The sequence below is a fragment of the Oreochromis aureus genome, linkage group 13, assembly GCF_013358895.1.
Source record: "Oreochromis aureus strain Israel breed Guangdong linkage group 13, ZZ_aureus, whole genome shotgun sequence".
NCBI lineage: Eukaryota > Metazoa > Chordata > Actinopteri > Cichliformes > Cichlidae > Oreochromis > Oreochromis aureus.
Genome location: NC_052954.1, coordinates 25536092 through 25562852, shown reverse-complemented (window position 1 = coordinate 25562852; position 26761 = coordinate 25536092). Strand labels below are relative to the sequence as shown.

The following is a 26761-nucleotide window of genomic DNA, read 5'->3' as shown; positions in this document are numbered from 1 at the left end:
TAAGAAAAGCTGTGACACAAGGGAAAGAGGCAAAAGAGGAAATGAGTTAAAACACACGCGATGCATCCTTACGCTTGCCAAGTCTTGACCTTTTGCACGATAGTGTCATCACAGGGACCATGTAAAAATGCTGTGTTAAATCCTGTGACAGCTGATTGAAAAGGTCTTTCCTCTGGGGAAAACCATTGTAGCCAACTTGACAGCATCATGGCTCATTACTACTGTAGATGTCATAATGCTCCTGCGGCCCATTCAGTCATCCAGACAGAAAGGACATTTCTCTAAGTCATGCACATGCTCATCTCTGTTGCCTCTAATCAAATGTATTTTTATCACATAAAACAAGTTTGTTCAAGTACAAGTGTACCAATCTGGTATTATATTCATTATTTTTATTCTGTTTGGGGTATAGAAATAATTTATCAAAGGTTATCAAAAGGTGAGGATTTGTTTGTCCTTTATTTAATAAAAAATACAGTTTATAAGTTCTTTTCTAACTTAAGATTTGTCTGCCTGACAATAAAAATAAAAATAATAATCAGTCACTAGGGTAACGGTATTCCTCATTCTGAAGATTTATTTGTGTTTCTGTATTGCAGCCAGAAAATTTGCTCTTGGCCAGTAAGATGAAGGGAGCGGCGGTGAAGCTTGCAGATTTTGGCCTCGCTATTGAGGTTCAAGGGGACCAGCAGGCGTGGTTTGGTAAGAAAGATCATTTATTGAACATAACCTGTAGCATTTTAAATGATGTATTGTTGATGTTCACGTGTCATCATAAATTTTAGGTTTACATTTAAAACTGCAGCAAACAGGATAGGCTTAAAGTGATATACAGTGCTGTGCAAAAGTCTTAGGGCAGCCCTCATATCTTTATCATTTGCTGGGAAAATTGGAACTTATTGACATGAGAAACATACATGGAAATACAGTATTTAATGCCAAAACAAAGTTTACAAAATTCTAACAAACTCTGCATGACCACCCTTATTCTTCAACACAGTCTGAAATCTCTTACCTCAAACTTTCTTGTAAGTTATTCATCTTGTTCAGTCCAGGCTTCTTGAAGGACATGCAAAGCCCTTCTTTGGCTGTTGGCTGCTGTTTTGTTCCATTCTCTGTCAAGATGATCTCACACTGCTTCAATAATTTTGAGGTCTAGGCTCTGGGAAGGCTAAACCATGACTGATAGCCTTCCATTTTCACTATTTGGGTATGCTTCAATACAAAGAAAGAAGACAATCTCCAAAGAAGAACTTAGATAGCTATTGCTCAAGTCCACTGTAAAAGAAAGACGGTCTTCTTGGAAGGAAAATATAAAGAAATTAGGAGAAGCTCAAGACTCATGCACAGTTCTGCTGGGGTTAAGTAGCACAAAGAGACAAAGACTGTGAATGTTTAGATCATGTCAGCTCGCTAATTTGTCTAAAACACCGCGCTGGCATAGAGCACAGAAAGACTTATGAAACCTGTCATAATGTAGTAGTAGCAGTAGTAGTAATCAGAAGTCACACTGTGTACTGTATATAGGTATAACATGTTTGTATTTTTCTATATTTGCAGGTTTTGCAGGAACTCCGGGGTATCTGTCCCCAGAGGTGTTGAGAAAGGACCCATATGGCAAGCCAGTGGACATATGGGCGTGTGGTCAGTCCTAAAGTTTTCAGACTGTAGGCACAGTCATATGAGTTCACTACAGCGTTACCATGTCTTTCGCAACTCATGTGACTTTGCAATCTTTAAGCAACAACTTCATGAAACGTTGCTGCTACAGTTTTTGCCCTGCAGTCAGTTTCAGTTAAATATTTGATTGAGTGTTATGCTATATTTGGCTGGAAACACAACCAGCCAGATTCATAATTGGCAGCCCACATCATTTTAAGTGTTAAATGCCCTTAGCTCTGGCTATAAGCCCAAACAAACAAGTTTTTTTTCTTTTTGATGTAACTGTGTATGTACAGTATTTTTTACGTTTAATTTGTGTGTGTCAGGTGTGATCCTGTATATCTTGCTGGTGGGCTACCCTCCATTCTGGGATGAGGACCAACACAAACTCTACCAACAAATTAAGGCTGGTGCTTATGATGTAAGTACTCACATTCTGGTAGTAACCACCCTCTCCTTTTGAACTGTATTGTCATATGTGCAGACAGTTATGATGCAGAATAACGATTGCACTGTGCAGAACTGAATTCCAGCATGGCATTGTCAGTGGACGGAGAATATCACTTTGACTGTGTGTTTATTTTCTGTGTACTGCAGACACAGCCAGCTACACAAACGACACAAGACTTTGTAATGTTTACATTTCCTAGGGAGGGACAAATCCCTATGACTCTCTGTGTCTGCTTTGGATTTACATTGTTCATGTCGTGTTTGCAGGATTCTGAGCCATCAGAGTTAAATTTTCTTAACCTTCATGGTGGCAAAACTTGCATATAGTTTATAAATATACACTGAAATACTAGTTGTGTGAACACAAGTTAAGTTTTTAACTCCTCCCAGAGTGCAACATCAGGCTGGAGACACAACATTTACACTTATGACATATTAGAGCTGATTTAAAACAAACAGACCCAGCATGCACAGGACAATCTTGGCCTAAATATTGTATTATATAAGAGTCAACCACTTGGTGAGTTAAAGTCTGATATTCTCTTTTTAGTGCTTTTTCCATGCACGTCCATGCTTTTGCTATGCTAAACTATAGATAAAAAATGCCTGAAGGTTTGTTACTATAATTTTTCAAGTGACAGTTTCTTAGTAATCAGACCATAAAGCTTGTAAAACCTGTATTTAAATTATAAGTGAATGTGTAAATAAGAGCCAGAGGCACTGTCAGCAGAGACAAACAAATGACGCTCACTAATAAAGGCTGTGCAAACAGACACACTGGGGGTGGAATTACCTGCAACCTGCAGCTCATGTGGTAAAAATTCAGTAGGATATGTATTTCTATAGCACTTTCTCATCAAACTTCAGATTACTTTGTTGCTAGATTTATCAACTTTTATTGGGATAAAAAAAAGTAGAAAAACACTGACAAATCGATGGTTTACTGTTTCATGATCTGGTCATTGTGTGAGAGAAAAGTATTTTTTTAGCTTCTACATTTCTCTATAATTGTTCATTTTACTTCTTAAAAAAAGCTCAAATCAAAGCACAGCAATTATTATTAGGGTGTGTGGTAATTTTGTAGGATGGTGCGGATACAGGATCTGATCCAATCCAGGTGCAAGATGATACTTGAAATTTGATCAAATCTCCCAATTTGGAAGAAATCATAATCTGCGACCTCTTTGCCTGTCTTATACTGTAATCCTTCTTTTGAACAACCTTATTTTCCATCTGGAGCATCAGAAACTGTTATTGGGATTCTTTCTTGGTTTTACTGTCAAAGACTCAGCTCTACTCTACTGGAGTTGAAAAAGGCTCACCATCATTGCTCAATGGCTGATTGTAAAAGTGTGGCATGATGTGATGACTCTCAATTTGTGCTGCAACATTCTGACGGTAATGTTGGGATCTGGTGTAACAAGATGAAAGTTCTGTTCAGGCTGCTGATGTAAGTGTAATGATATGGGGGGAGGGGATTTATTCTTGGCACACTTTAGCCCCCTTAGTATCAGTTGAGCACAACCTTCCTGAGTATTGTTGCCGACCATGTCCATCCCTCTATGACCCCAGTGTCTTCTGATGGCTGCTTCCAGCTGAAAAATGCACACAAAGATCATCTCAAACTGTCTTTCAACATGACAATAAGTTCACTGTACTCAGATGGCCTCCACAGATCTTAATCCAGTAGAGCATCTTTGGGATCATTCGTCATGGACGTGCAGCCGACAAATATGCCATAAAGAATTAAGGCAGTTCTGAAGGCAAAAGGGTTTTTTTTCTTTAAAACTACTGTTTAACAATTTACATTTGATTCAGAATATTACAAAAACCTTATTAAGTAGAGCTTCAATAAGCGCTTTAGTCTTTAATGGAACACATAGGTTTGGGCCTATTCAGGGTTAGAGCAGGCGTTTTGCATTGTTTTTGTACCTGCATCTATGGAAATGGGAGTTAAGTTTCATGACATCTGTGAGGGAATTCGACCTGAATTCATGAAACTTTAATTGTGATACTCTGATCTTCATTTCCTGTTTCCAAATTAATTAATGTGAATTCGTAACTACAAGGCCGGAGCATCAAGATGAGCTCTGTAATTTAGAAATGTAATTTTAGTTTTTAATGGCTTGCTACTTGGTATTGTATAACTTTCATCTTGTTGCAGAAAAAATAACTGATACACTATGGGAGCGCAACGGGCTTATTCATCAGCTCTCGTCATTGTCCTCTGGGAGATAGGAATTTATTACCCATATTAATTTACATAATTGGAAGCAACCACATCTAGTGAATGTGCATAATATGAACAATAATATGAAGTGGCTGTGACAAGCACTTATAATAATGTGCACTTCTTGGATATCATCACTGTCACACCAGATACCTTGAGTTTCTACTTTTTCTTTCATCGGTAACTGACATCTGATATGTTTGAAGTAAAAGTCTGTTGAAAGCTTGCTTTGACTTTTAGCAGTAAACATGTCTGCTGGCACAGTGTGACTGTTGTAACTCCACCCTATTGTTATACCACTGAAATTGCCCATCAAAGACAGACAAATCGTTGCTCAACTTCACATATTAAGAATGTTCCAAAACAAATGAAGTCAAATATGTTTTAAAGAGAAACAAGCAAAATATCCTTTTTCCAGTTTTTTTAAATCACAAAAACAGTCACCTAAAGGTGGATATTAGACCCTACAATGATATATACAGACATAAGAGGGAAATAACCATTCCCCACAGGAGTGTGTACATGTAAATCTTATTGGAGAGGTATGTGCTGTTTGTTGTTGCAGGGTATCTGCACAACACTTGTGTACAATATTGTGTTTCCTTTCTATGTGCGTATGTTCTGGTGCTAACTGTTGTTTGTTTGTACATGTGTGCTGCTCCTTCAACTGTGTCCAAGACAAATTAATCCTCAGAGAGAAAACAAAGGACAATTTAACCTAATCTGTTCATGGGGGTGTTGTGATAGTGTTTTAATATGACAAATTAAAGATACACAAATTACTCACATGCCGTGGAGGTTATTATGAGGTAACATCGATCAGCTGCTCATAGCCTGTAAAAATTTATGGACACCTTTGATTAGCGCGAACAAAATTTTATTTATTAATGCATAAGAGCTGTTTGTAAATCTGTGTTTAGAGTATTACTTTTCATTGCTACAACCTCGCTTATAACTTGTGTTTGTTCCTGGTCTTGAGAGGTGTGGATATTTGCCCTACAGAGCTAAAAGTCGCAAGTTGCACAACCTTAATTCACTCAACCTGCCTCTGTAAATATCTTTCGCTGGAAATTTTCCCTACCCTCCTTTGAATGCATGCACAATGAGGAGAGAGCTGCACCTTCTAAGTGATCATACAGTTTGCAACTCTAATCTGTTACATGTTGGGTAAATACAGGTGCAAACACTGTAGGAAATCTGGTCCAGTCATTCAAATATCACAGCCAATAAAAAGATATTACTACCACATTTTTAGGATCTTGTATCTGCATAAGCATTCTTTAGGCTCTGCAAACTATGGGTTTTTTATTGCTCAGTTGTTCTGGACTACAGTGTTAAAATTTAAAATACATGCTAAATATAGAAATGTCTAATCAATGCTAAACAACAGCAAGTTAATTATGATTTGGAAACATCAGTTTTTGTTTTACCAGTTTTTCAGTGATAGTGATATGTTTCTTCCTCCTCTTCGCCTTTCTTCAGTTTCCTTCTCCTGAGTGGGACACAGTGACCCCTGAGGCCAAGAATTTGATCAATCAGATGTTAACGATTAACCCCGCCAAAAGAATCACTGCCGACCAGGCCCTCAAGCATCCCTGGGTCTGCGTAAGTCACACTTGTCTTTATCTTTGTTTTTTTACGTAGTTTTTCTTGCCAGCTTTAAACAAATCATGTCACAGTTTTTCTTTCTGAAGCACTCTTACATCAGCACAGCCCAGGAACACCGGTCTTACATTGTATTTCATTTCTTACACGCCTATTCAGAATAACAGCACATCCTTGATCCAAATGGCTAGTTTTAAAAACATGCACAGAACTACGTTATATACTAGAGCAGAATTAGCAGTTTAATGTAGGTTGAGACATAAAAGTTTGGGTTTATTTGTCTCACATTTGCACAAGATGCACATTTAAGGACCTCAGAAAAGACCATTAAAGTCATAAGTCATCATTTTAACACCAATAACAATTTTACAGCATAAATGTAGTTTGTTATCAGATAAAGTACAAGGACAATAATTTCCATTTTTATTGTTAAGGAGTTGAGTAAGGAGTCGCCTAGATAATGTAAGAGCCCCGTAGGCTTATCTTACAGCTCCCACTTCTAAAAGTTTTCATTTATAAGTCTTCGACAAAGCAAGCTTTTTCATTCTGTTTGGTATCACAGAGGAGTTGGAATACACACGAACCGCTCCTGCCTGTTGATGAAAAGCTACTCAGGGGAGCATATCAGAGCTGTAGAGCATTAAAAAGAATTCATTGTTGCAGTTGTACACAATGCCATTATTGTCATAGCCTCACAATGGTGATTAAATGTTTCTTACCAGAATGCACCTTTGGAGTCACGGTCCCTTTCTCTTGTATTTTAATGTTCATGGGTTTTTATCTTTTCAAAGACATTTTCTAAAGCAGTTCTTCATCTCGTCCCATCATATATCTGTGAGTTCAATCTCAAGTCAACGACACATATACAGGCTCTATAAAGAAGATGGATGCTTACACAGAGATGCTTCAGTGTCAGTGCTATAGAAGAGGTGGTATATGTGACCACCACCACCACCTCTTCTATATCCACTATATTTAGACTAGAGGGTGGAGTGCTAAGTTACCAGCTAAGATTGATTAGGCCTCAGTCACAGAGACCTAGAGACTAGTCGCTAAGGAAAAGTGTGCATTTCAATACTGATTGGCAAAGAGGGTGCTTCATCAAAAACCTCCTTGTAATTGCTTTACTCGCAGGTAGATTTTCAAGGTCACCAGTAGTTTGCATGGAAGTCGCCGACTTGTACGTAAACACTCAACAACTGACTTGGTAGTGAAACTTGCTACGCATACTGGAAATGGAGAACATTTGCCTTCAGAGCAAAAGTTGTGCCTTACTGCTGAAACCATTATGTTTTAAAAGGTGCGGCTTTTACTTTGTTGGGAAACTGTCCCCATTTCCAGTTTCATTACAGCTTAGTTGGCAGGTGTTTGCAGACAAGAAGGCATCCTCTACACAGACTACGGGTGACCATGGAAATCTGCTAGTGACCAAAGCTATGACAAGGAGATTATTAGTGCAGCACCCTCTTTGTGACACACTTTGCCACCTGTTTCTTTAAAAAGACAGCAAGCAGCCTCCCACAACCAATTGCCGAATGGTAATACACATTTTTATCTGACAACCGGTGGTTACCAGGTGGTAACTATGTTATAAACTATAAAATATTCCAAAAGGACAAATATAATTAAAAGGTCTTGTTCAGAATAGCACTGGTGGGGCCTAGCAGACAGTGACTGGGTACATCTGCCTGTGTAAGAATACATGTCAGTCAAAAATGGCCACGCCCCTAACTTTAGGTCTTACCAGTATAAAAATGGACGAGTTATTAAAAAAGGGGCATTGATGGTGTAACAGTGATATACTTAATGTTGCCCTTTCCTCTTTACTTAAAGCAACGATCCACTGTGGCCTCCATGATGCACCGTCAAGAGACTGTGGAATGTCTGCGCAAGTTCAATGCCAGAAGGAAGCTTAAAGTAAGCACGAACACAGTTAAACATACGTATACACATAACTCACTAGCTTATGCTTATAATCTTGTATATTCTTTGCCTTGACTCTAGGGAGCTATCCTCACTACGATGCTCGTGTCCAGGAACTTTTCAGGTGAGCTTTTGTAGTTAGTTTAAAATTGTCAGCACTCAGTAGGAGCGCACTTCTTTCCGGATTCTATCTCTAATAGAAGTGATACATGTCACTGTTGTTCTGCTACTGTATCTCCAGTCTACCATCTACTTCCCTTAGCCACACCGATTGGATTTGATTTTGCACTTCAGGGGTTTGGCTTGGATTTCATCCTCATAAGCAGTTTGATCACAGTGCACTTTTGATTGAACAACCAATTTGCGGGCTGGCCAATGGACTAGCAAGCTAATGCACTAATGCTATCGGCCCTGTGTTTATATGCCTTCGTGTAAGCAAAGCAGCTCCATTGGATTATGTCCATCTACTTTGTAAAGGCTAAGACTGATCCAGACTGAAGTAAGCAGACCAGCCAGACCTCTGAAATGCTTTGTTCGTAAGCCTAGGCTTGTTTATTCAGTGTAGAATAAACAAAGAAGTAAAATCAGTAAGTTGGGGCTCAGGCATTTTATTTCTGACAAGATTTTCCCATCTGTTGCTTTACTTCATCCTAATAAAAATGGAGTTTGGTATTACATAATTTTATTGATTAAATTAAAATGTCAAAAACATTAAGCAGGTCTCTGGGAAGCACAAAAAGTTATTAAAGAAAGAAGAAGAAGAAGGAGACTTTCAGGGTTTAGTGGGGCTCTCTCCCAGTACCACACTGAATTCCTCTTTGTCTAATAGTGGGACGGCAGCACACCAGTCCTGCCGCTACCACCAGCACGGCCGCAATGGCTCAGGAAGGTACGTTTGCTAGAGGGGGTGTTGGAGTCGGGCACTGCCAGCTTCGTGCTGAGGTTTTTGGCATGTGGCCTGGGCTGCTTGAACCCTCCCCTCCCCCCACCACCACAACCACCTGCTGCCTGCACACTGATGGATCACCTTTATGTGGTCATCACTGCACTGGGGCATCTTACAGTCACATACAAACATATAAATAAAAGCCACAGATGAAGCTCAGCTACTGACCTTTCAGTACTCCTGAGCTTCCTAATGGTCTAATTAAACAGACCTCCTCTCAAGGACTGGATATTTAATTTCCTGTGTCGAACACAACAGCCATTTAAATGACACCCAGCATGACCCTCTGACCTCCTTCCAACTACCCCAGCTGTCACCAAGCAAAGCTCTGGTTATATATCTTTGCATTAGCACAAATATCACGGGTTGTTTCCTCTGCTGCATCGCCATTTATATTACCAATATAAACAGAAATTCCAGTATTTAACTCGTAACTCTTGCAGCTTTGCCTTCTTCAAATTGATCTGGATCCACAGTACTGATGCCCAGTCGATGCCTGCCTGTGCTCGCTGCAACCTTCCCTTGGCATGGCTCTGGCGCCAACAGCCAGCCAAGCATGTTTATGAGCGTACAGTGCAGTTTGCCAACCTGCATGGGAAGCTGGATAAACAGAATGCAAAGTGTCCTGTGTTAACTATTTTCTTTGTCTCCTCTCTCCTGCCTGCTCTTGTTTTTGTTTGAACAAATACAACTGAAAAGGAAAAAAATTCAGTGTGCTTCAAACAAAGTGCTTATGCCATTATCAGGTCATCATTATGCAGATATATATTAACACAAACACAGCGGTATCGCTTAGTGGGTATCAGCACATGGATGGCTTTGGTTTTTGGTTTCACATCACTGATATTTTTTAACTAAGATCACATTTGCAGCTAATGATTTTTCATTTAGTTAAAATCTCCCTTAACTCTCAATAAACCTTTACATTACCTAAGAGATTGCATCTTGTTCTCCAGTGGCAAGCTTTTAGCTCTACCTCCGAGGGTGATGATTCAGGACAGCTTTGTTTTCAGGCATGCTCAAACTAATTAGTTTGTTTGAAGCATACTGAACCTTTAACACGTGTGGGTCATATAACAGCGCTGGCTGCTTGCTTAAAGAGGACTTATTAAGCTTTTCTTTCAGCTGTATATCTTTATTTTTGGAATTCATAGTTAAAAGTTCCTTAATCTTATACAGAGGACACTTATTTCATCATTTGACTGAAGCTAGCAGCTTCATCTCTTCTCCCTGTAAGGCAGTCATTGCTTTAAGACTGCTTTCCTCTGATTGGCTGCACCTCACAAACAGAAGTTTGAACACCAGGTAGGCGGGGCTGCTATATTCAAAAGTAGACATTACTGTATTGGAATATCCACATTCTTTGAGATCATACAAAACCAAATTTAAAACTGAGTGCTTAGAGCTCACTTGTACATTCGCTGATGATACAAGTGATGTGCCATGTTTAATAAGAAGCCTTGCAACATTATGTAAGTAACAGAAAATAAGGAAAAGTGTAATGGGTCCCCTTTAAAGGCTGGTCATACAGGAAAAAAACAGTCTGATTAACAAGAGGATGCTTTGCTGATGAAATGTTAATGACTTTCCCTTTTTTGCTCAATTCCAACTGTCAAATTTCTTCACTTAACAAGACGCAGTGTTGTCACATACAGTGTTACAGTGAAGAAATCAGAATTGAATTTGTACAGATGACATCCTGAACTTAAAGGTTTCTGCTGAGAGTGCACCACTCGGCACCTTTTATGAGGAAGACTTTGAAGTTGATGTTGCATGCCAGACATTTTGATGACTGCATGAACCATCACCTCTGTGAAAATGATTAAAGAATGCCTTTTAACGCGCAGTAACAGCCTGACAGGTGTTGCCTGCAGTTGTCATCTTTCAATTCAGATGTTAAGATGCAGATATTAAATACATTACTGTTCTCTTACCTTTTTCATTGCCATCCTTCCTTCTTTTTGAATGGAAGGTAAGGGTGAATCATTGGAACGTGGCTCAAATACAAATAATTGTTGGTAAAATGTTTATTTTTAGTCAGTGTTTGTGTGTTAATGCATGTGTTTTATTACATTTCCTTTTCGTCAGGTGGAGTGGTGTCATTTGTGTGTTGTTAAAACTGTCTGGTCAGGTTTTCAGGTTCACATACATGTCTCCCAACATAAACTCGATTATAGGGATGAAGGTGTTGTTTGTCGTGGCCAAAGTGATCTTATTAAATAAATTATCAGCAGTTCTGTAATTGACATTAAAGATAAAAGTATATTTTCCTTGTTTCAACAAAAAACAAGGTAAAGATAAAAAGAAATAGCTATTTCACTCATTCATAAGCTTATTCATGTATTAATTCTCATTTGCCCCCTGAAAGCAGACGAGTAAAATCAAACACTAGAGCAGGATATATGAAATATTAGAAGTGCTCATGAACTGAGCTGAAACTGATGTTATCATTGTGGAAAGTGAACAAAAAGTGTTTATTGTTTAACATTTTGACAGTTTGGAGGATTATTGGACCCAAAATTTATGTTGCGCCAGAAATTCACACAGTACCATAAACAAATGAAACCAAATTTAAAATGAGCTTTAAAGCTCAGAAAATTAACATGACCTGCTCTCACAATCAGAATCACCTTTAAATTGTTTCCCTGTATTAATTTTTAATGATTTTACGGTTTTAGAATTTGGATCCTCCATGCAATAGTTGTGAATTACTGACATTTATTTTTTTAACTAAATAATTTTTACAATCTTGGTGTAAAAACTGTAACAATGCAGTGGAAATAAAATGCAGGACTTGCACATGTTACTGGGCAAAACAATCTGCATAGTCACTGTAGTGTACGTTATAATGAAAAATAATTATGAATGGGGCTACGCCAATGTCTCTGTTTTTATACAATGATTTCAATCTTGCCAACAAATTATGTTTTTGATTTTCACGTTATCATTTTGCTTCGTCTGTATCGTCACTACTGAAGTCTCTTTAACTTCTTGTTTATCCACAGTGGTTCATAAAGTAAACTTTTTGATGAAATCGTCCGTCATACACCAGCTCTGCTGTTAGAAATATCAATGTGAAGTCAGTTTTGTCAAACCTGATAAACTCTTAGGCCATCTTTTGTCGTGCTTACGAAGTGATTTCAGCTCATCTGTTGATTGGACAGCTGTCCCCCTTAAACTGCGTCCTCATCATCTTTTCTCACTTTCTTTCAGCGTGTAAAACCTTACTAAACAAAAAGTCGGACGGTGTGAAGGTAAGCTCTCTGACCCATGAGGGTTTTCTTGATGTGACTTATGTACTTAACTTACTCTCTTTATCTTTTATCTCCTTTTTGGTCTGTCCCCCTAATTACTGTCTGAGAACATTTTTAACTGTGATATGATGGAACAAGATCAATTAGATCACCTCTGTGCTCTGGTGCAACAAAGTCTTTTTTCTAACCTCTGTTTAATGTATTTTAAAGATTTTTGTGACTTAGGGGATAGGATTTATTTTAGAAATGAACTAGGTACTTGATTATGTTTATAAGAAAGCAGTTAACTCACATTGAGATTAAAGTAGATCTAACAAGCTTACCTAAAGATTAAAAAGCTTTTAAAATGGTGTTTTTATGCAGCCGTTTTTCTTTGACTCACAGCGATTTTTGTTTTGATCGACAGTCAGCGTCAGTGCATGCAGTGAACTGCCAAGGGCAAAACAAAACTCCCATTACATACAGTAACTTAAACAGTAATTAAACCCCTAAACATTAGAAAATGCACAACCAGTTATTGAACACTAATAAAATAATTCCCAATAATTTTTCTTTTTTTTTTACCCCCCCTTTTTTTTGCAGCTGATTCAGATTTTTCTGAATCCCTTTATCTCATCTTTATTCCTGTGTAAGCCTGTGCAGCTGTTTTGTTTTTTACTATCTTTCTGGGATCAATCTGGCAGCTTCACTTTTTTGTCTTTTTTGATTAGTTCCCGATGAATCCTTATTTTTTCCCTCCTCTTTTCCATTGCTGTCTGTCAGAAAAGGAAGTCCAGCTCAAGTGTTTGTTTGATGGTGAGATCGGCTCTGTCGTTTTTGTTCATTTTTTTTTATTTTTTACTTTTTTTTGTCCGTCTTCTTTGCAAGTCTTTGCCCCTCCAGCTCCCCCTTTACCCTCTCTGTTTCATTTTTTTTCCCTTTTGTGCAGAGATGCTTTAGGGGTCGTTTATGGCAATTTTTGTTGGATTTTTCCAAATTCATACAACATCCCTGCATTCCCTTCCTCTGGAAGCGCCACCAAAACCATTTAAAGAAATAATACACACACACACGCTCCACTATCCAGTTACCCCCTTCTGATGTGTGACTCATTTACCCATGGATCCGCATTTTCGCTTCATACCTGACCATCACCGTGGGACAACTTAATCCCTGCTAATCTCAAGATACCACCATTTTTCTTTTCTTCAGTTGTTGCATGTTTATCGTACCCTCATTATGTTTCATTTAAGTGAATTCTTCTTTCCCCTTTTTACCGTAAATAAAACAGCTGTCTTTGTCACCTGCAGATAATTTCTCCCATATGAGCTTGAGAAAGTGTGAGCTTCTAAATTCTGAATATAAAATAATCAAGTAAAAAGATTTTCTTATTTTTCAGGTCTGTTGATCTGTTTGGATGGTTACATTTTTCCCTCACTACATTTTTTTTCCAAAGTAAAAGTGTTACAAAACTAGTTAATAGTGTACATTTATTAGTGGTAGGTTTGCATATCTGTGGAAAACATACAAAAATAATTGTCTTAGATGTTTTAAATACAAAGTCCAGTTTATTCTCATCTCTGCCAAAAGACGTCACCCTTTCAAAAGAACATAAAATTTTATTAAAAGAAAAGTACTACACAGTTTTGTTTATTTTTGTAGATGAAAACTGAGGTTCAAGATTTCAGGTTGCACTAAGAAATATCTCGGTTTGAGGCCTAATTAGCATTTTCAGACATTAATAACGTGCTGTTCTGAATATTTTGATTCTGGTAAACAGCCTTCTTGAGGAGGCTTGGGGGGGGGGGAATAATCTTAAAAGGACCTCATGTTTGTGTTTCTATGCTTTTCTATTCCAAATTCTGCTCAAGTTGTTTTAATAGCACTGAAGTGCTCAGATTCACCGAGTTAACAGATATGTTTCTTTAAAAAGAGAGGAACAAGGCTACATGTCGGCTCAAGACCTTGATCAATTAGGTCCAAACAAAGTGGCTCCACAATGCTGTCATGATTGCGGATCATGTTATGGAAGTATATTCTTTTATATTTGAACTTCTTGAAAGTTAAATGTTTCTTATTCATTAGAAATGTTTCTCTGCCAGCCCTGAAATGCAGTAAAAGATGTCAAATCTGTAATCTGCCTTGTTGATGGTGTCAGCGTTGCACATTAGTTATTCTGTTAGAAGTTGTTCCTAGTAGGCCTCAGAGACTGCCAAAAATACTGTTTAAAGTCACACTGGGGTAATTTGCTCTTCTGAGAGTTGCAGAAAAACAGCTAAAAACTCCCAGCACTTTGGCCTTAATCTTTCACTGACGTAATCCATTCGTCCACACCTCTCAACTTTCCTGTGGGAATATTTGTATTCCCCTTTCCCTCAAGTTAGCTCGAGGCCAAAAGGAGAGTCCAGCTGAAACAGTGTTCTCTTGTTCACATCATACATTCCAGCCTCAGTCTGCAGCTGTAACATAACCTATATCTTAGTCATCCAGCAGAAACATTACTACAGCTTTTAGGAGCAAGCGGGTGAAAAATTATGTTAACTCATAAGCAAGACATTAAGGACAGAAATATCCAAACATGTAGTGTTTATGGTTTTTTTAAGCTCTCTAAACACATAGATCCTACATTTTCCATAATGCAATCAACACCATCTTTTTGTCATACCCTCTCTGCCTGCTGAATACTTTTTTTTTTACTGTACCAGGTTGTTTTTTTTTGCTTACAAAAGTTAATTTTTGGCGAGTTTTGCAGAAAGTTTTTTTATGGCTTGCACAAATCACCACAGTGAAGTAAGAAACATTGTAAATGTGTCTCCTACCTTGGATTACACTTCATGACTTTAATTATATTAGTAGATTCCCCAAGAGTGCAGCCAATGTTATTTTAATTACATTTTGTACTACCTATATCATAGCTAAACAGAAATATGAATTCAGAATCTTTTTTTAAAAATTAAACCTTCCTGTTTGTTCACTTTTTACCCTTCAGCTGTAAAAGGCTGATGTTGTAGTATTGTCACCCTGCCGGGCGGGCAGGACTATAAAGACCAAAGTTTCTGAATGCGATAACTCCAGAATGAAAAAACACAGGAGCTTAAATTCCCACCGTAGGTGCATTTACTAAAAAAAACTTTTGACCTCGACCTTAATGCCATGTACTAACTTGAGAACAAGGCAGTGTAGGATTTTCAAATTGATACCACACGTGTATCCACTAGGAGGCTGAGGGGGTATCGTTGGCCGCTGTATTTTGTTTTCTTTAAAATGAAAATTTAAATGTTGCTGTGAGTATTTTTTAAATTAGCAGCCAACATTTGAAGAAGGTTTGGACAGATTTCACTTTTTAAAACTCAAAGCCATAAATAGGATCTGTTCAAGATGATCCTTTAAGTAGTTTTGTGGGTAAAATAGGCTTTACTGTTATCTTTGCGTGAGCTAATGAAGGGGAAAAACGGCTTAAACCACATATCTGTTGCATGCATTCACACAATAGAGAAAAACCTGCTACCCAAGGCCTTTCACTGCATGCACAGACCTGGACTGCTGAGCTCGCTTTAGATACAGACTGATTTCTCTTTCTATCTCAGCAAATGATTCACATTTTTTTAAGTGCTGGGGAAAAAAAATAAGTCATTAGCCCATAATATATGCTTATTGTTAAAATGCACTTTTCTGTTCACAAGTCACAATTTTATTAAAGGCATAAAAAGATTTTTGTTTTGGTTACTTTGTATCTATGAGTTCTTGATCATGAAAAGAAACGTTAAAACTACATGCAGAGCAGAAATACTGATGATTGCACCTGCCCTTTAAAATGCAAAGATAGGAAGATGCAGATAAATAAATAAAGTTTAACATCTGCACATACAGCTCTTACCCTGACTGTGCAGCGTATAGTCCGTGTAATGGCTCCATTCCTATATTCCACCTATGATTCCCAAAGCTTGGTTTATGGCTTAGTGGGAGGAATGGGAGTCACTATGTGTTGTGTTTCTTTGCCCCAGTCGCAGGGAAACAACAGTAAAAACAGTGTAGTAAGCAGCAGCAGCACCAAAGACAGCAGCATGTCATCTTCAGCACCAATGGTACCTCATCTCTATTTGGTTTCTTTGCTTTTAATAGCATCATTTCATTGTTTCCCATCTTTTTATCGTTTAGTTCTATCCCCTCATAATCTTTTTGTCGCTTCCCATGTTAAGTGAAACCTTTTCCTTGTCCTCTGTCTCATCGATCATTGTCTGCCTCTCTGCTTCCGTTTCGAACACAAACTGATCTTGGTGGTGAATTTGATGACTTTAAAATTAAATGACTGGCTCGCCCCTTTGAGTTTGTCTCTCCTGGCTTGTGTTTTACCCATACCTCCGTGGACACACTTCCATATATTTACCCGGTGCATAACCCTGACAGGTAGACAAATGACTTTCATTTTGCAGTACAACAGCAGACGCTTCAATCAAGTTCTGCTCAACCACATCCTCGTGACTCCTTTGTGTGTTCAACTATGTCACCAGAGCTTTGTTGATGCTTTGCCTTTGAAGTGGAGGTTATTGCCTCTACATCAAAAGATGACCTTTCACAAATTGCTCTTCAATTTCTGAATGGTAAATGATGGGGGCTTCTGGGTAAAACAGCAGCCTGAGTTGACAAATGAAAAACAAGCCATATTTTTGCAAGAGGATGCAGCCCCTGTGTTTGTGGGATTGAGTCATTTATACAACATACAAGAGTTTAAACGATGTTTGTCTCAGGTTGGTTAAATGGAAACGATGGCAACATAATACACGACAAGGAAATGTGTACTTAATGTGTACTTCATTTCTAATTAATACAAAAACTTTCTGTCGCCTGATAGTTTGATCAGGCTGCTTGAATTTACAAAACCTAAAATGATCAGAAATGGTCCATTGCATTAGTGGGAAAGAAATCAATATCATGCCTATCATGTCTTAAGCCTAGCATAAGACTGTAAACCAAAACATCCAAGTAACAAAATCTAGCACAAATAGGCGTTTTGAAGACTTAAGAATGTTTCCAGTAATTAACTTTCTCTATAAATTCAAAATGTCATTTGATACTGTTTGTTTTTTAACAAGATATTTCCAGTCTTTATTGCTAGCTTTTAGTCTTATTGAATATAACATAGTAAAAAAACGATTTGGTATTTTATTGTTGTAATTTTGTCATGCTTGTCTGAATGTCAGAGGGATTACTTGTAAAAAATAAAGATTACATTAAAACAAATAAGACCTTTTTGCTAAATTTAGTCCCCAATAATGTCAAAAAGAAGGATGAGGGAAGATAAACTTATCGTACTTTAGCTTGCCTTTTCTTGTCAGAGCCAGCTCTCACACTCTCCAGTTTCAAAACAGAAGATGGCAACAGTCAAAATCCTCAGTTTAAAGCTTCATAAAAGGCTTCCATCATTTATATACAGTATACGACATTTGCCACACAGACAGAACAGCATCAGTTATTTTTTTGCAGATTAAAATATTTTTATTTTAATCTGCAAGAATGCATTCGTGTTATTTTTTTTATATATATCTATATATTTGATTCTTATAGAGCCCAGACTGCCTTCCCAGCTACTGGACCAGCCCACATAAGAGTTTACAACCTGGGACTGTCGTCTCACTGCTGTTACTTGTAATACTTTAAATTCTGCATAATCCCATATGTCACTGAAGGGGCTGCATCTTCTAAAAGTTGGGTCCAGGGTTGATGGAGATAATGCAAGTGCTCCTGGCTGACTAAACCAGGATACTGTGGGTTTGTTTTCCAAACTGTCCAGTACTTGAGCTCTTGAATTGCTTTGTGCTAAATGTTTATGTTGCAGGGTCAAGGCTGGGGATGAGGAGTTGTTGCACAAACACAATTCACCATTAAACCACAGTCTTCAGCCCACATGGGATGGAGGGTTGAGATGTGAAAGATTATCTAGTATTTATCCATTTACTAGCTTAGCTTTAAAGTCACTATGGCTATGTGCAGATTTTTTTATATGGTTTACAAATTGCAAACCCCTCCTCCTCAGTCATGGCCTTGGCTGGTGGTGGATATGTGTATAGCTGTGTTCATGGCTGTTTTCATCCATTTCGGAGGTTCTAAAACAGTCCTGTAGGCCACAGTGCTGGTGAATGGGGAAACAGACTGATACTGAGCGCCTTGACATCGACAATCATGGATTTTTATCACCTTAAATGTTCCACAGCCTCTGTACTGTGCTTTGTTTTGGTGTGCCCTCATTCGTCTGTCATCATGATATTCCCTGGCATCTTTTGCTGGTGCCCCCCCCCCCCTCCTATCATACACTCCCTGCATGGTAAAGTGTCTCCTACCTCCCCCCAGGAAGCCCAGACAACTGTTGTACACAACCCAGCTGACGGCACCAAGGTAAGCTGCTTCTACTCCAGCCTCAAGCCACCAGCCACTACTACTAACACTCGTGGAGGATTTTCTCTAATATTTTTGCATACACCACCATTAAAATGATTATACACTTCATGTTTTAGGTGATATACTGCTTATGTAAGAACACAGGAATACAACCTTTGAATTTTCAGTTTTTTTTTTTATTATTTTCAATCTGCTTCCCTTGAGATGGTTTAGTTGATCATTTCCTCACGTTTTTTCCCCTCAGAGCACCTGATATTGACAGACTACAAACTTCTCATTGCCTTTTCCAAACTTGCAAATACTCATGCTACCCTACTACTACTCTTTATGTGAAAGAGAAAATCCTACACGTACTGTCTTTAAAAGCAGCACAAACAGACTCTTCACTAAAACAGGAACCAAGTGCCGCACAGCTTTCTCTGTTGTGTTGGTGCACACACGTTTGTTAAATACCAGTGTCACTACATATTCAAATGCTGATGGTGTTGCACTATTTCCTTTACACTGAAACTTTTCTCATGTTGCCACATGGGCATGTTTCCTCTCGAGAAGCGGTTCTGCACTAATCTTCTCTTACACACTCCTTCCTGTTAAAAATTCATTTTAAACTGCTCCCACACATCGCCGTTTGTAATGTGTGGCTCTTTGCGCTTCTCTTCGCTGCTGTTCTGGCTGGTTTGTGCTCCTGGGAGGGAGTCATGTACCCGTCCATCTGTCCATCAGGTTGTCTCTGTGTTTTTATAGGCGTCTAAAGCATCCCAAACCTGTCTCGCCTACAAATTAAAAGATGATTGTCCACCTCTCCCTTACCCAACTTTTTCCTCTTCCACCCACTCCTTCTCTCTCCATCCACCTCTCTTTATTTCTCACCCCTTTGTGTTTGACAGGGCTCCACTGAGAGCTGTAATAACATAGAAGAGGAGGAGATGAAAGGTAGGAAAGGTACTTGTCCAACTTTCACCTACTCTGCATGCCTCTTCTGGTTCACTTTGCATCCAATCCAGATCAGATAGATTTAAAAAATGACAAAATATTTATTTCCTCGCTTTATGTTAAGATGATGCATGTCTGCTAGGTAGAGCTTTCAGGAATCTGTCAACTCTGCTTTTCCACTACAAAGAGCTCCCGTCAGAGCACTTCAGGCTGGGATAGTCAGTACGTTTTGGAGTTGGAGGAGCATTGCAGGAAAGATAAACGCTACGTCTGAACGCTGCGCTGTGCATGTTGACTGACTTAAACAGTGCTGCTATGCCAGATAATATGCTTTTTTCTGTTGTCTCTACTAATTCCTGTAGGAGGGCCTAATGGGTGAGCCTTGTCCTCAATGCTGCAGTCACGCTAGGGAAAATGACCAAAAATATTGCAAGCATGTGAACTTGCGATCTTGTTGGCGTTGAAATAGATGCTATAAGACGGGGACCAGGTGTGTGACTAGTCAGTTGCAGTAAGAAACTTTGGTGTATCAGAACGGCAATGAAATGACAAAGGAGTCAGTCCTGATTGAATAATGTCAGGTTGGCAATTAAATGCAGTCATTCATGCATGCTTATGATGATATGGGAGTTAACGGTGACAAGTCGGCACAAATCTGTTGCTTCCTACACACAGAAATTCACATCAACTACTTATACTCAGAGGATTTCTCCATAAAGAGAGATGTATTGCTCCAGGACAGATATTTAACTGCAAACTTGCTTTTATAAAGCGTTATAACCAGAATGCAACCATTTGACAACCAGTTGATTTGGGTCCCTGCTGTAAAAAGACATGCCGCAGACGAGTTGCGGTCATTGATGCTGACTGACTCAGATTGATGACAATGTTTGTTTGTGAATCAGATGGAAATTATATACAAACATTTATTAATCTGTCTTGAGAAGGATTGCAGTCGGTCTGAGTCAGAAGCATCCCACCAGGTGACCTGTGCAATCATACGGGTACCCAGTTGCCAAATAAAATTCAGTGCAATGAACCATCTTTTTTTTTCTTCCTAGTTGGAAGGTTCATATTTCTACTTAAGTGACTGAGCTATAAGAAAGTTAAATATCAAAGCAGGATGAAGGTTTGCAGTCCTACCTTTTTTATTTTTGATAGATTGTTCTACAAGCAACAAATGAAACGAACGTCAATCACTTAAAAGTAAATTTTTTGTCTCTCTCTCACACATAGACACAATTTTCTGGAGGATTATCTGCAAATGTTTTGAAAGATGCTGTAATCACTTTAAAGTTCTGCCCGTTGTGACTTTTAATCACAGTTGTATTAGAAAGTGAAAGCCATGACTTTGGTGAGCAGTACCTCATGGATCTGCGGCAGGGATTAGGAAGAATGACTGAGAGTAAACACTGCTGTGTGTAGAGAACAGGAGTATTCTGCTCTTACAGTAATTACATCATCATCTGAATAAGTCCAAACAAAGGATCCCTTGGTAATGACACCTCCAAAGCTTACTGTTGTATGTTCCACGTGACGGTATCTTTGCCTCATTTTGATTGTTGGTTTGCGTGAGTGTCTGCATGCTGCCCTCAAACACCACTTAAGCCTTTAATTAAGCCATCTTCAGCCTCAGGGATGACCTTTTAAGGTTTCTCAGTTGAATGAAGTAGCACAGAGATACGTGCAGCTTTCCAGAAAGGAGTCAATCCTGTTACTTAAGGCGATGTTCATGGATTTACAACCACTTGATCTTAAAAAGCATCATTACTAACATGCAATCAAGACGCCTTTGTTTATCGCGTCTCTGTTGTCTCTCTCTGAGTTTGAATGCTTTTATAATTTGTTGGATGAAAGAATCTGCTTGATTAGTGTTAGCTCTTTTGTCTACTCTGGATGTTAAATCTTCAGGTTGTGCGCAGTGGTTAGCACCATCCCTTCACAGCAAGAACATTCTGGGGTTGAATCTCTGGGCTCTTGTTGTGTTTCCATCTGGTAATCCAGCCAAAGACTTGGCTGGAGTTGTGAATAGACTAACCTACGTATTTACGCATTTTTATCTATAAAGTGCTGTGTGAATCTGGTAAATGTGACTTGTGGTTTTAAGTGCTTCAAGTGAACAGTAAGAAAAGCGTGTGTCTAACACAAAACACAAGAAGAAAACAGGAAAGGCCTTAAAGATAAAGAACAAATAAGAGCTATCAAGCAGATTGTGTTCAGATCTCCAATCTTCTGCCACACGATGAACTAAAACTCTTCACTTTAAACTTAGTTGTGCTGCAGTGTCCTAAAACCAACTGTAATTAAACCTTTGCTGCAGAATCTTATGCCATTTTGTCCTGGACTTGTATTTGCCTCACATTTGAAGCCAGAAATAAATTCAGTTGTTGAAGGTTGTGTTGTGTGTGATCTTTTTCATTTCAAACTTAATCTCTGAAATTAGACATCAGGCTGCTGTGTCTTGATGTTGAAGCGCGCTCACTTCGGAGCACAAGTGTAGCGCTTGTCTCATGTCCAGCTTGTGTTTCTATGTAGTTTCTGGTTTGTGCAGCTGGTTTCTATGTTGCAGATCAGCTCTTTGTGTCACTCTTTTATCTTGCGTTGTGTAATAATACGCGCAGCAATAGCTTGTAGTGCCAAAACATTTAGCCAGCTAATAGAGAAGTCATTTTGCAGTATAGCATTCAATCAACTTGATGATTTGCTGCTTTTTTTGGTTTACGTGAGGCTTAAAATTGCATACCTTTCAAAGATGTGATTGACACTGGCAGTCAGTGAGTTTAAGGTGGATTAATGGATGAACAAATGACAAGTTCCTCTCAGATTGTAGGAACATCCTGTGGCCTGCCAATCAGCATGTTTCTGTATGTTTGTTTGTATGTGTGTCCTGTGATGAGAGCAGCGGCCACCAGTGAATCTACCAGTACAGACAGTGCAGGCTTAACACAGTCCAGCACTATTGAGGAGCAGGCGCAGACCCCGTCTCCTCAGTGCCCACCACTCACCTGTAAGTCAGCTGCAGTTCACCTGATTCGACTCTCAGCTCTGACCTTTCTGTTCTGGCCTTTTCCTCTCGCACCAGACAACAATATTTCAGGACCAAAATAAAACAAGCAACACAAAACATGGTGGTAAAACAGCGACACATGAATAGGAATATTAGCTCTTATGCTCTTTGAGCCGTCACCGGCGCTTGTACCATTTCCAGCCCTACTGTGCTGCCATCTACTGGCCCTCTAATATAACTACAGTTTACTGCTTCCCTTCTGTACTTTATCTGTATCCGACTTCTTCAACCCACTATTTCATATATTGCAAAGTCATGTATATAACCTTATTTTACCGGGATGACTGTATCTACCTGCAGCTGGTCCCCTGCAGGAGGCTGTTAGCAGCCCCAGTGTTCCTGTAGCTCAGCCCAGCCCAGCTCAGAGCTCGTGTCCTGCACCAGAGTTCACTCTTTCACCCCCCACAGGCAGCAGCAACCTGCAGCAGAGTAAGTGACAGGCAGGTTTTGGTGTGTTTGTGCAAAGGCTCCTAAAGCCTTTTGTTCAAACTGTGTGTCATTTGTTGACAGAAGACTTTATGGACATGCAGGTCTGAGTTTTGCTGGACTTTCTGGCTTAGCTGCTGCATGTTAGCTGATGTCATTTACAACATGAGAATCCATAAAGTCTGGTGTGTGAAAATCTCTGCTGGTTACGCTGTGAGTGCGTACATGGAGTTAGTGGCTTTTTGATCATCTCTGCTACAGATTCACTTAATAACTGGTGTTTTTGATGATGAGTAAGCTTCTCCTGCAGTATTTTTGGTGCTCTCAAATTCAAAAACTGTAGTAAATGAGCAGTTTTGTTTGTGGAAATATTTTTGGAATTCCTTTAGTCAGGAGAAGTTAGCTTAGGTGTTTGTTTTAGAGATTTCAGGGTTCAGCGGCCTGTTGAACATTGCATAAAGCTTCAAATACTCTGGATTCTGTGTTCAGCATTGAAGTGTGTGATGTGTTTGGGTGACCTTAAATGTCACAGTCATTTATACCAGAGGCGGTGTTCCCGTGTGTAGAGCTTATTTCAAATGTCAGGCAGTAAGTTGAGGGAAAGCATGCGGTGTGGGATGTGCATGTTCAGCCTCCAAATGATCCCTGACAATCTGTGACCTCTTCTGTGTGCCCGCCCTCCTCTTCCACCACCTCCTCCTCCCTCTCTCTGCTTGCAGCTCGTAAACAGGAGATAATAAAGATGACTGAACAGCTGATTGAAGCCATCAACAATGGAGATTTTGAGGCTTACACGTAAGTTTGTATATATAAATCAGTAGAATTTTGTGTGTCATCAGTGTTCAAGTGCTCTTACAGCTCTGTGCTAAAGTCATGAGCTAGTACCACTAATTGAGCAATAGTTCTCCAGGCTGTCTTGAGGTCTTTCAGAGCTTAGATATTGAATGCTTTTTTCAGTCCAGTATGTGACCATTTAGAAAGGAATGTTTTGGGGGGTGGGGGGTTTTCCTTGCTGTATTAAGCCACTTAACACTCACTTATGAATCATTCACATATAAAGTGTCTACACAGAGAACTTAGCAGAGAACCAATTGAAAAGTTTATCTTTAGGCACTTTGTTTCTAGCAGCCTGTTACAAAAATACAGTTTGTTCCCAGTTCTTGTGTTGAATTTAAGGAAAATGCCATCAATAACATAGTTACACAAGAATTAAAAAAAGAGCTATTAGCTGCAAATGTGTAGCATCTCAGGATGGTGCGCAGTGTGTCCATAAAAGATTGATAAGTGTTGGACAAAAACAAGAAGTGGTAAGCCTAAAAATGTATCTACAAGAGATGAGTATTTGATAGACCTGACACAGAACCTGAAAGATGCCTCATCTCTAATGGTTTAAATGAAAGGATGGCTGTAAGAAGCCAATCTTACCTAAGAGAAGGCTGCTGAATGCCAAATTTCACAAGAACTGGGCTGAAAGTCAGTGCCAACAGCTTTTATGGCATTATGAATCCGAATTTGACATTTTTGGTTCAACTTGTCATCAAAATGAATGGAGGTGGTTAGGAAAGAGGTTCAATAGTGAGGCCATCAGAGTCTGATCTACCATGTATTACCATCTGGAAAGTATCTGATTGGCAACAACATCATTTGCACTGGCAGTGCAGTAAAAGCATCCCTGAATAGAAAACACACTATGGAGCACTATCAGCCATGGATTGGCTTCCCCAGAGCCCGGACCTCAACATTACTGAAGCAGTGTGGGATCAACTTGACAGAGAAAGGTACAAAAGGCAGCCAACATCCAAAGAAGAGCCCTAAATTTCCTTCAAGATGCCTGGAGAACTATTCCAGGAGAAATTGCAAGAAAGCTTGCATTAGAGTTCAGGCTATGTTAAAGAGTAAAGGTGGTCATACTAAACATTGTATAAGCTTGAACAACTGAAAGTCAAACTCTGTTTCTGCCTTATACGCTGCATTTATGTACATGTTTAAATATGTAAATGATTGAGCCCATTTTCCTAGCAAGAAATTAGAGGCGGCTCAGGACTTTTTCACAGTGCTGTAGATTACTGTGAATTTCTCCTTTTTTTGGTCTGATTTGCAGATTTTACTCTTCGTCTTTGTTCACATGAGGATTTTCTTGATTGCTTTTTCCTCTCACAGGAGAATCTGTGATCCAGGACTAACTTCTTTTGAACCGGAGGCCCTCGGAAACCTGGTCGAGGGAATGGACTTTCACAAGTTCTACTTTGAGAATCGTAAGTTACTCGGTTTTGTGGATTTTTCCTGCAGTTCTTGAGCCCTTTGAATCCACAGGGGCATTATAGTTGGCATTTGCTAACAAGAGTTTAGCCTACAGTGATATGTTAATTTATGTTTTCATTTAATGGTCAAATGTAACCAAACATGTTGGATCGCTCTACCCTCTAAAAATTAGTTGCAGTCTTAAATTAAAGTTGTAGAATCTGGAAGCTTCTCTTCCTCTTTTTTCTCTTTTCTTTTAATTAATAACAACATTTTTTGTCTAATTTACAATCTAAAATCTAGCAGATCATCAGTGTTTTGAAATGGTGGATCCAGTGAATTAAAAAAAATTAAATTAATAAAAATATATGGAATAAATGCAGCAGGGACATTAAAGCCCTAAACACTACAATGTGCCAGTTCTACCTTTACAAATTAAGTTAATGCATTTTTCCATCATAGTTCTGAGTAAAAACAGCAAACCGGTGCACACCACCATCCTCAACCCCCATGTCCATCTGATCGGCGAGGATGCCGCCTGCATCGCCTACATTCGTCTGACGCAGTACATCGACAGTCAGGGACGGCCGCGTTCCTGCCAGTCTGAGGAGACTCGTGTGTGGCACCGCCGTGACGCCAAATGGCTCAATGTGCACTTCCACTGCTCAGGGGCACCAGCTGCACCCCTGCAGTGAACTGAGAACTCAGGCCCAGGTAAGGTGATGCCACCACCTCAATACGACAGCCTGAAAGGTGCAATAACAGTTCAATGCTGAATAAAAGCATTAATGTGGACTGCAAAATGTCTTTGCACAGGTTAAAGGGTTCTTTAATGATTTTTGGTGTGCAGCACCAATCTAAATTGCAAGAATTTTTAATATTTAGAGCTCTGAAATCCTTTTGTCCATCTCCCATCTACATTATCACACACTTTAGCATTCAGCTTTAATTCAAACTACTTTATTTCTGTCACTAGGCAATTTCTACAACTGATACTCCTTCATTATTTTGGTTTTTGTGTATAAAATTTCAACAGCACCGGCTAAAGCTAGATCACATAAAACTAGTGGCACATGAGCGAAACAGCCCTGTGTGACAGTTTAATGATATCCATCAGAGTTTAAAGGTACTCATTGTAATCAGAGATATTGTCTTTAAGAGTTGTTGAGTAAACTCGGAGTGTTATTAGGCAAAGAGCTGACTCGCATACAATATGAAGCATGTTGTCCATCAATATAATAATAATGTATACTTTATTGATCCCTGTGGGAAAATTCCTCTCTGCATTTAACTCATTCACTCAGTGAAGCAGTGGGCAGCCAGTGTACGGAGACGCGGGGACCAGTGTACCTTGCTCAGGGGTACCTCAGGGTAGACGGTCAGTGGATTGGAAGCAGACCACTCAACCTTCTGAGTTATCCCCGTAATATGTATAAGTAAATGAGAGTAAAAGAAGAATGATATTCCTTTTACTGTATTTAGACAATGGTGAAAACAAGTCAGTTTAATAGAAAAATTAAGGGGCTTTTTACATGGGATGCCCTGTGTTCCCCACTGCATTCAGTCCACCAGCTGTGGAAGCTGAGAAGGATCCATAACACAGTAAAATATTCTTAGTTTATTTATGTGGCGCTTTTCAAGATAACTAT

At 39.1% G+C, this 26761-nt stretch overlaps 1 protein-coding gene across 20 annotated transcripts in view; it reads left to right on the top strand.

Moving 5' to 3' along the window:
* LOC116325748 (calcium/calmodulin-dependent protein kinase type II subunit gamma-like) overlaps window positions 1-26761 on the top strand; it is an 82600-nt gene that overhangs the window by 51305 nt on the left and 4534 nt on the right. The window contains exons 7-22 of one of the 20 annotated variants that reach the window (XM_031746745.2): window positions 600-702; window positions 1561-1644; window positions 1989-2083; window positions 5825-5947; window positions 7781-7864; window positions 7952-7994; window positions 8700-8759; window positions 12030-12070; window positions 16054-16134; window positions 18398-18442; window positions 19333-19378; window positions 22281-22385; window positions 22746-22874; window positions 23591-23666; window positions 25032-25126; window positions 25575-25826. In XM_031746745.2, coding sequence (XP_031602605.1) covers window positions 600-702; window positions 1561-1644; window positions 1989-2083; window positions 5825-5947; window positions 7781-7864; window positions 7952-7994; window positions 8700-8759; window positions 12030-12070; window positions 16054-16134; window positions 18398-18442; window positions 19333-19378; window positions 22281-22385; window positions 22746-22874; window positions 23591-23666; window positions 25032-25126; window positions 25575-25807 — 1443 coding nt within the window. In that variant the 3' untranslated portion in view covers window positions 25808-25826. Of the gene's footprint in view, window positions 1-599; window positions 703-1560; window positions 1645-1988; window positions 2084-5824; window positions 5948-7780; window positions 7865-7951; window positions 7995-8699; window positions 8760-12029; window positions 12071-16053; window positions 16135-18397; window positions 18443-19332; window positions 19388-22280; window positions 22386-22745; window positions 22875-23590; window positions 23667-25031; window positions 25127-25574; window positions 25827-26761 lie in introns of all 20 variants that reach the window. The other 19 variants (XM_031746744.2, XM_039622009.1, XM_031746746.2 and 16 more) reach the window with 19 other exon arrangements.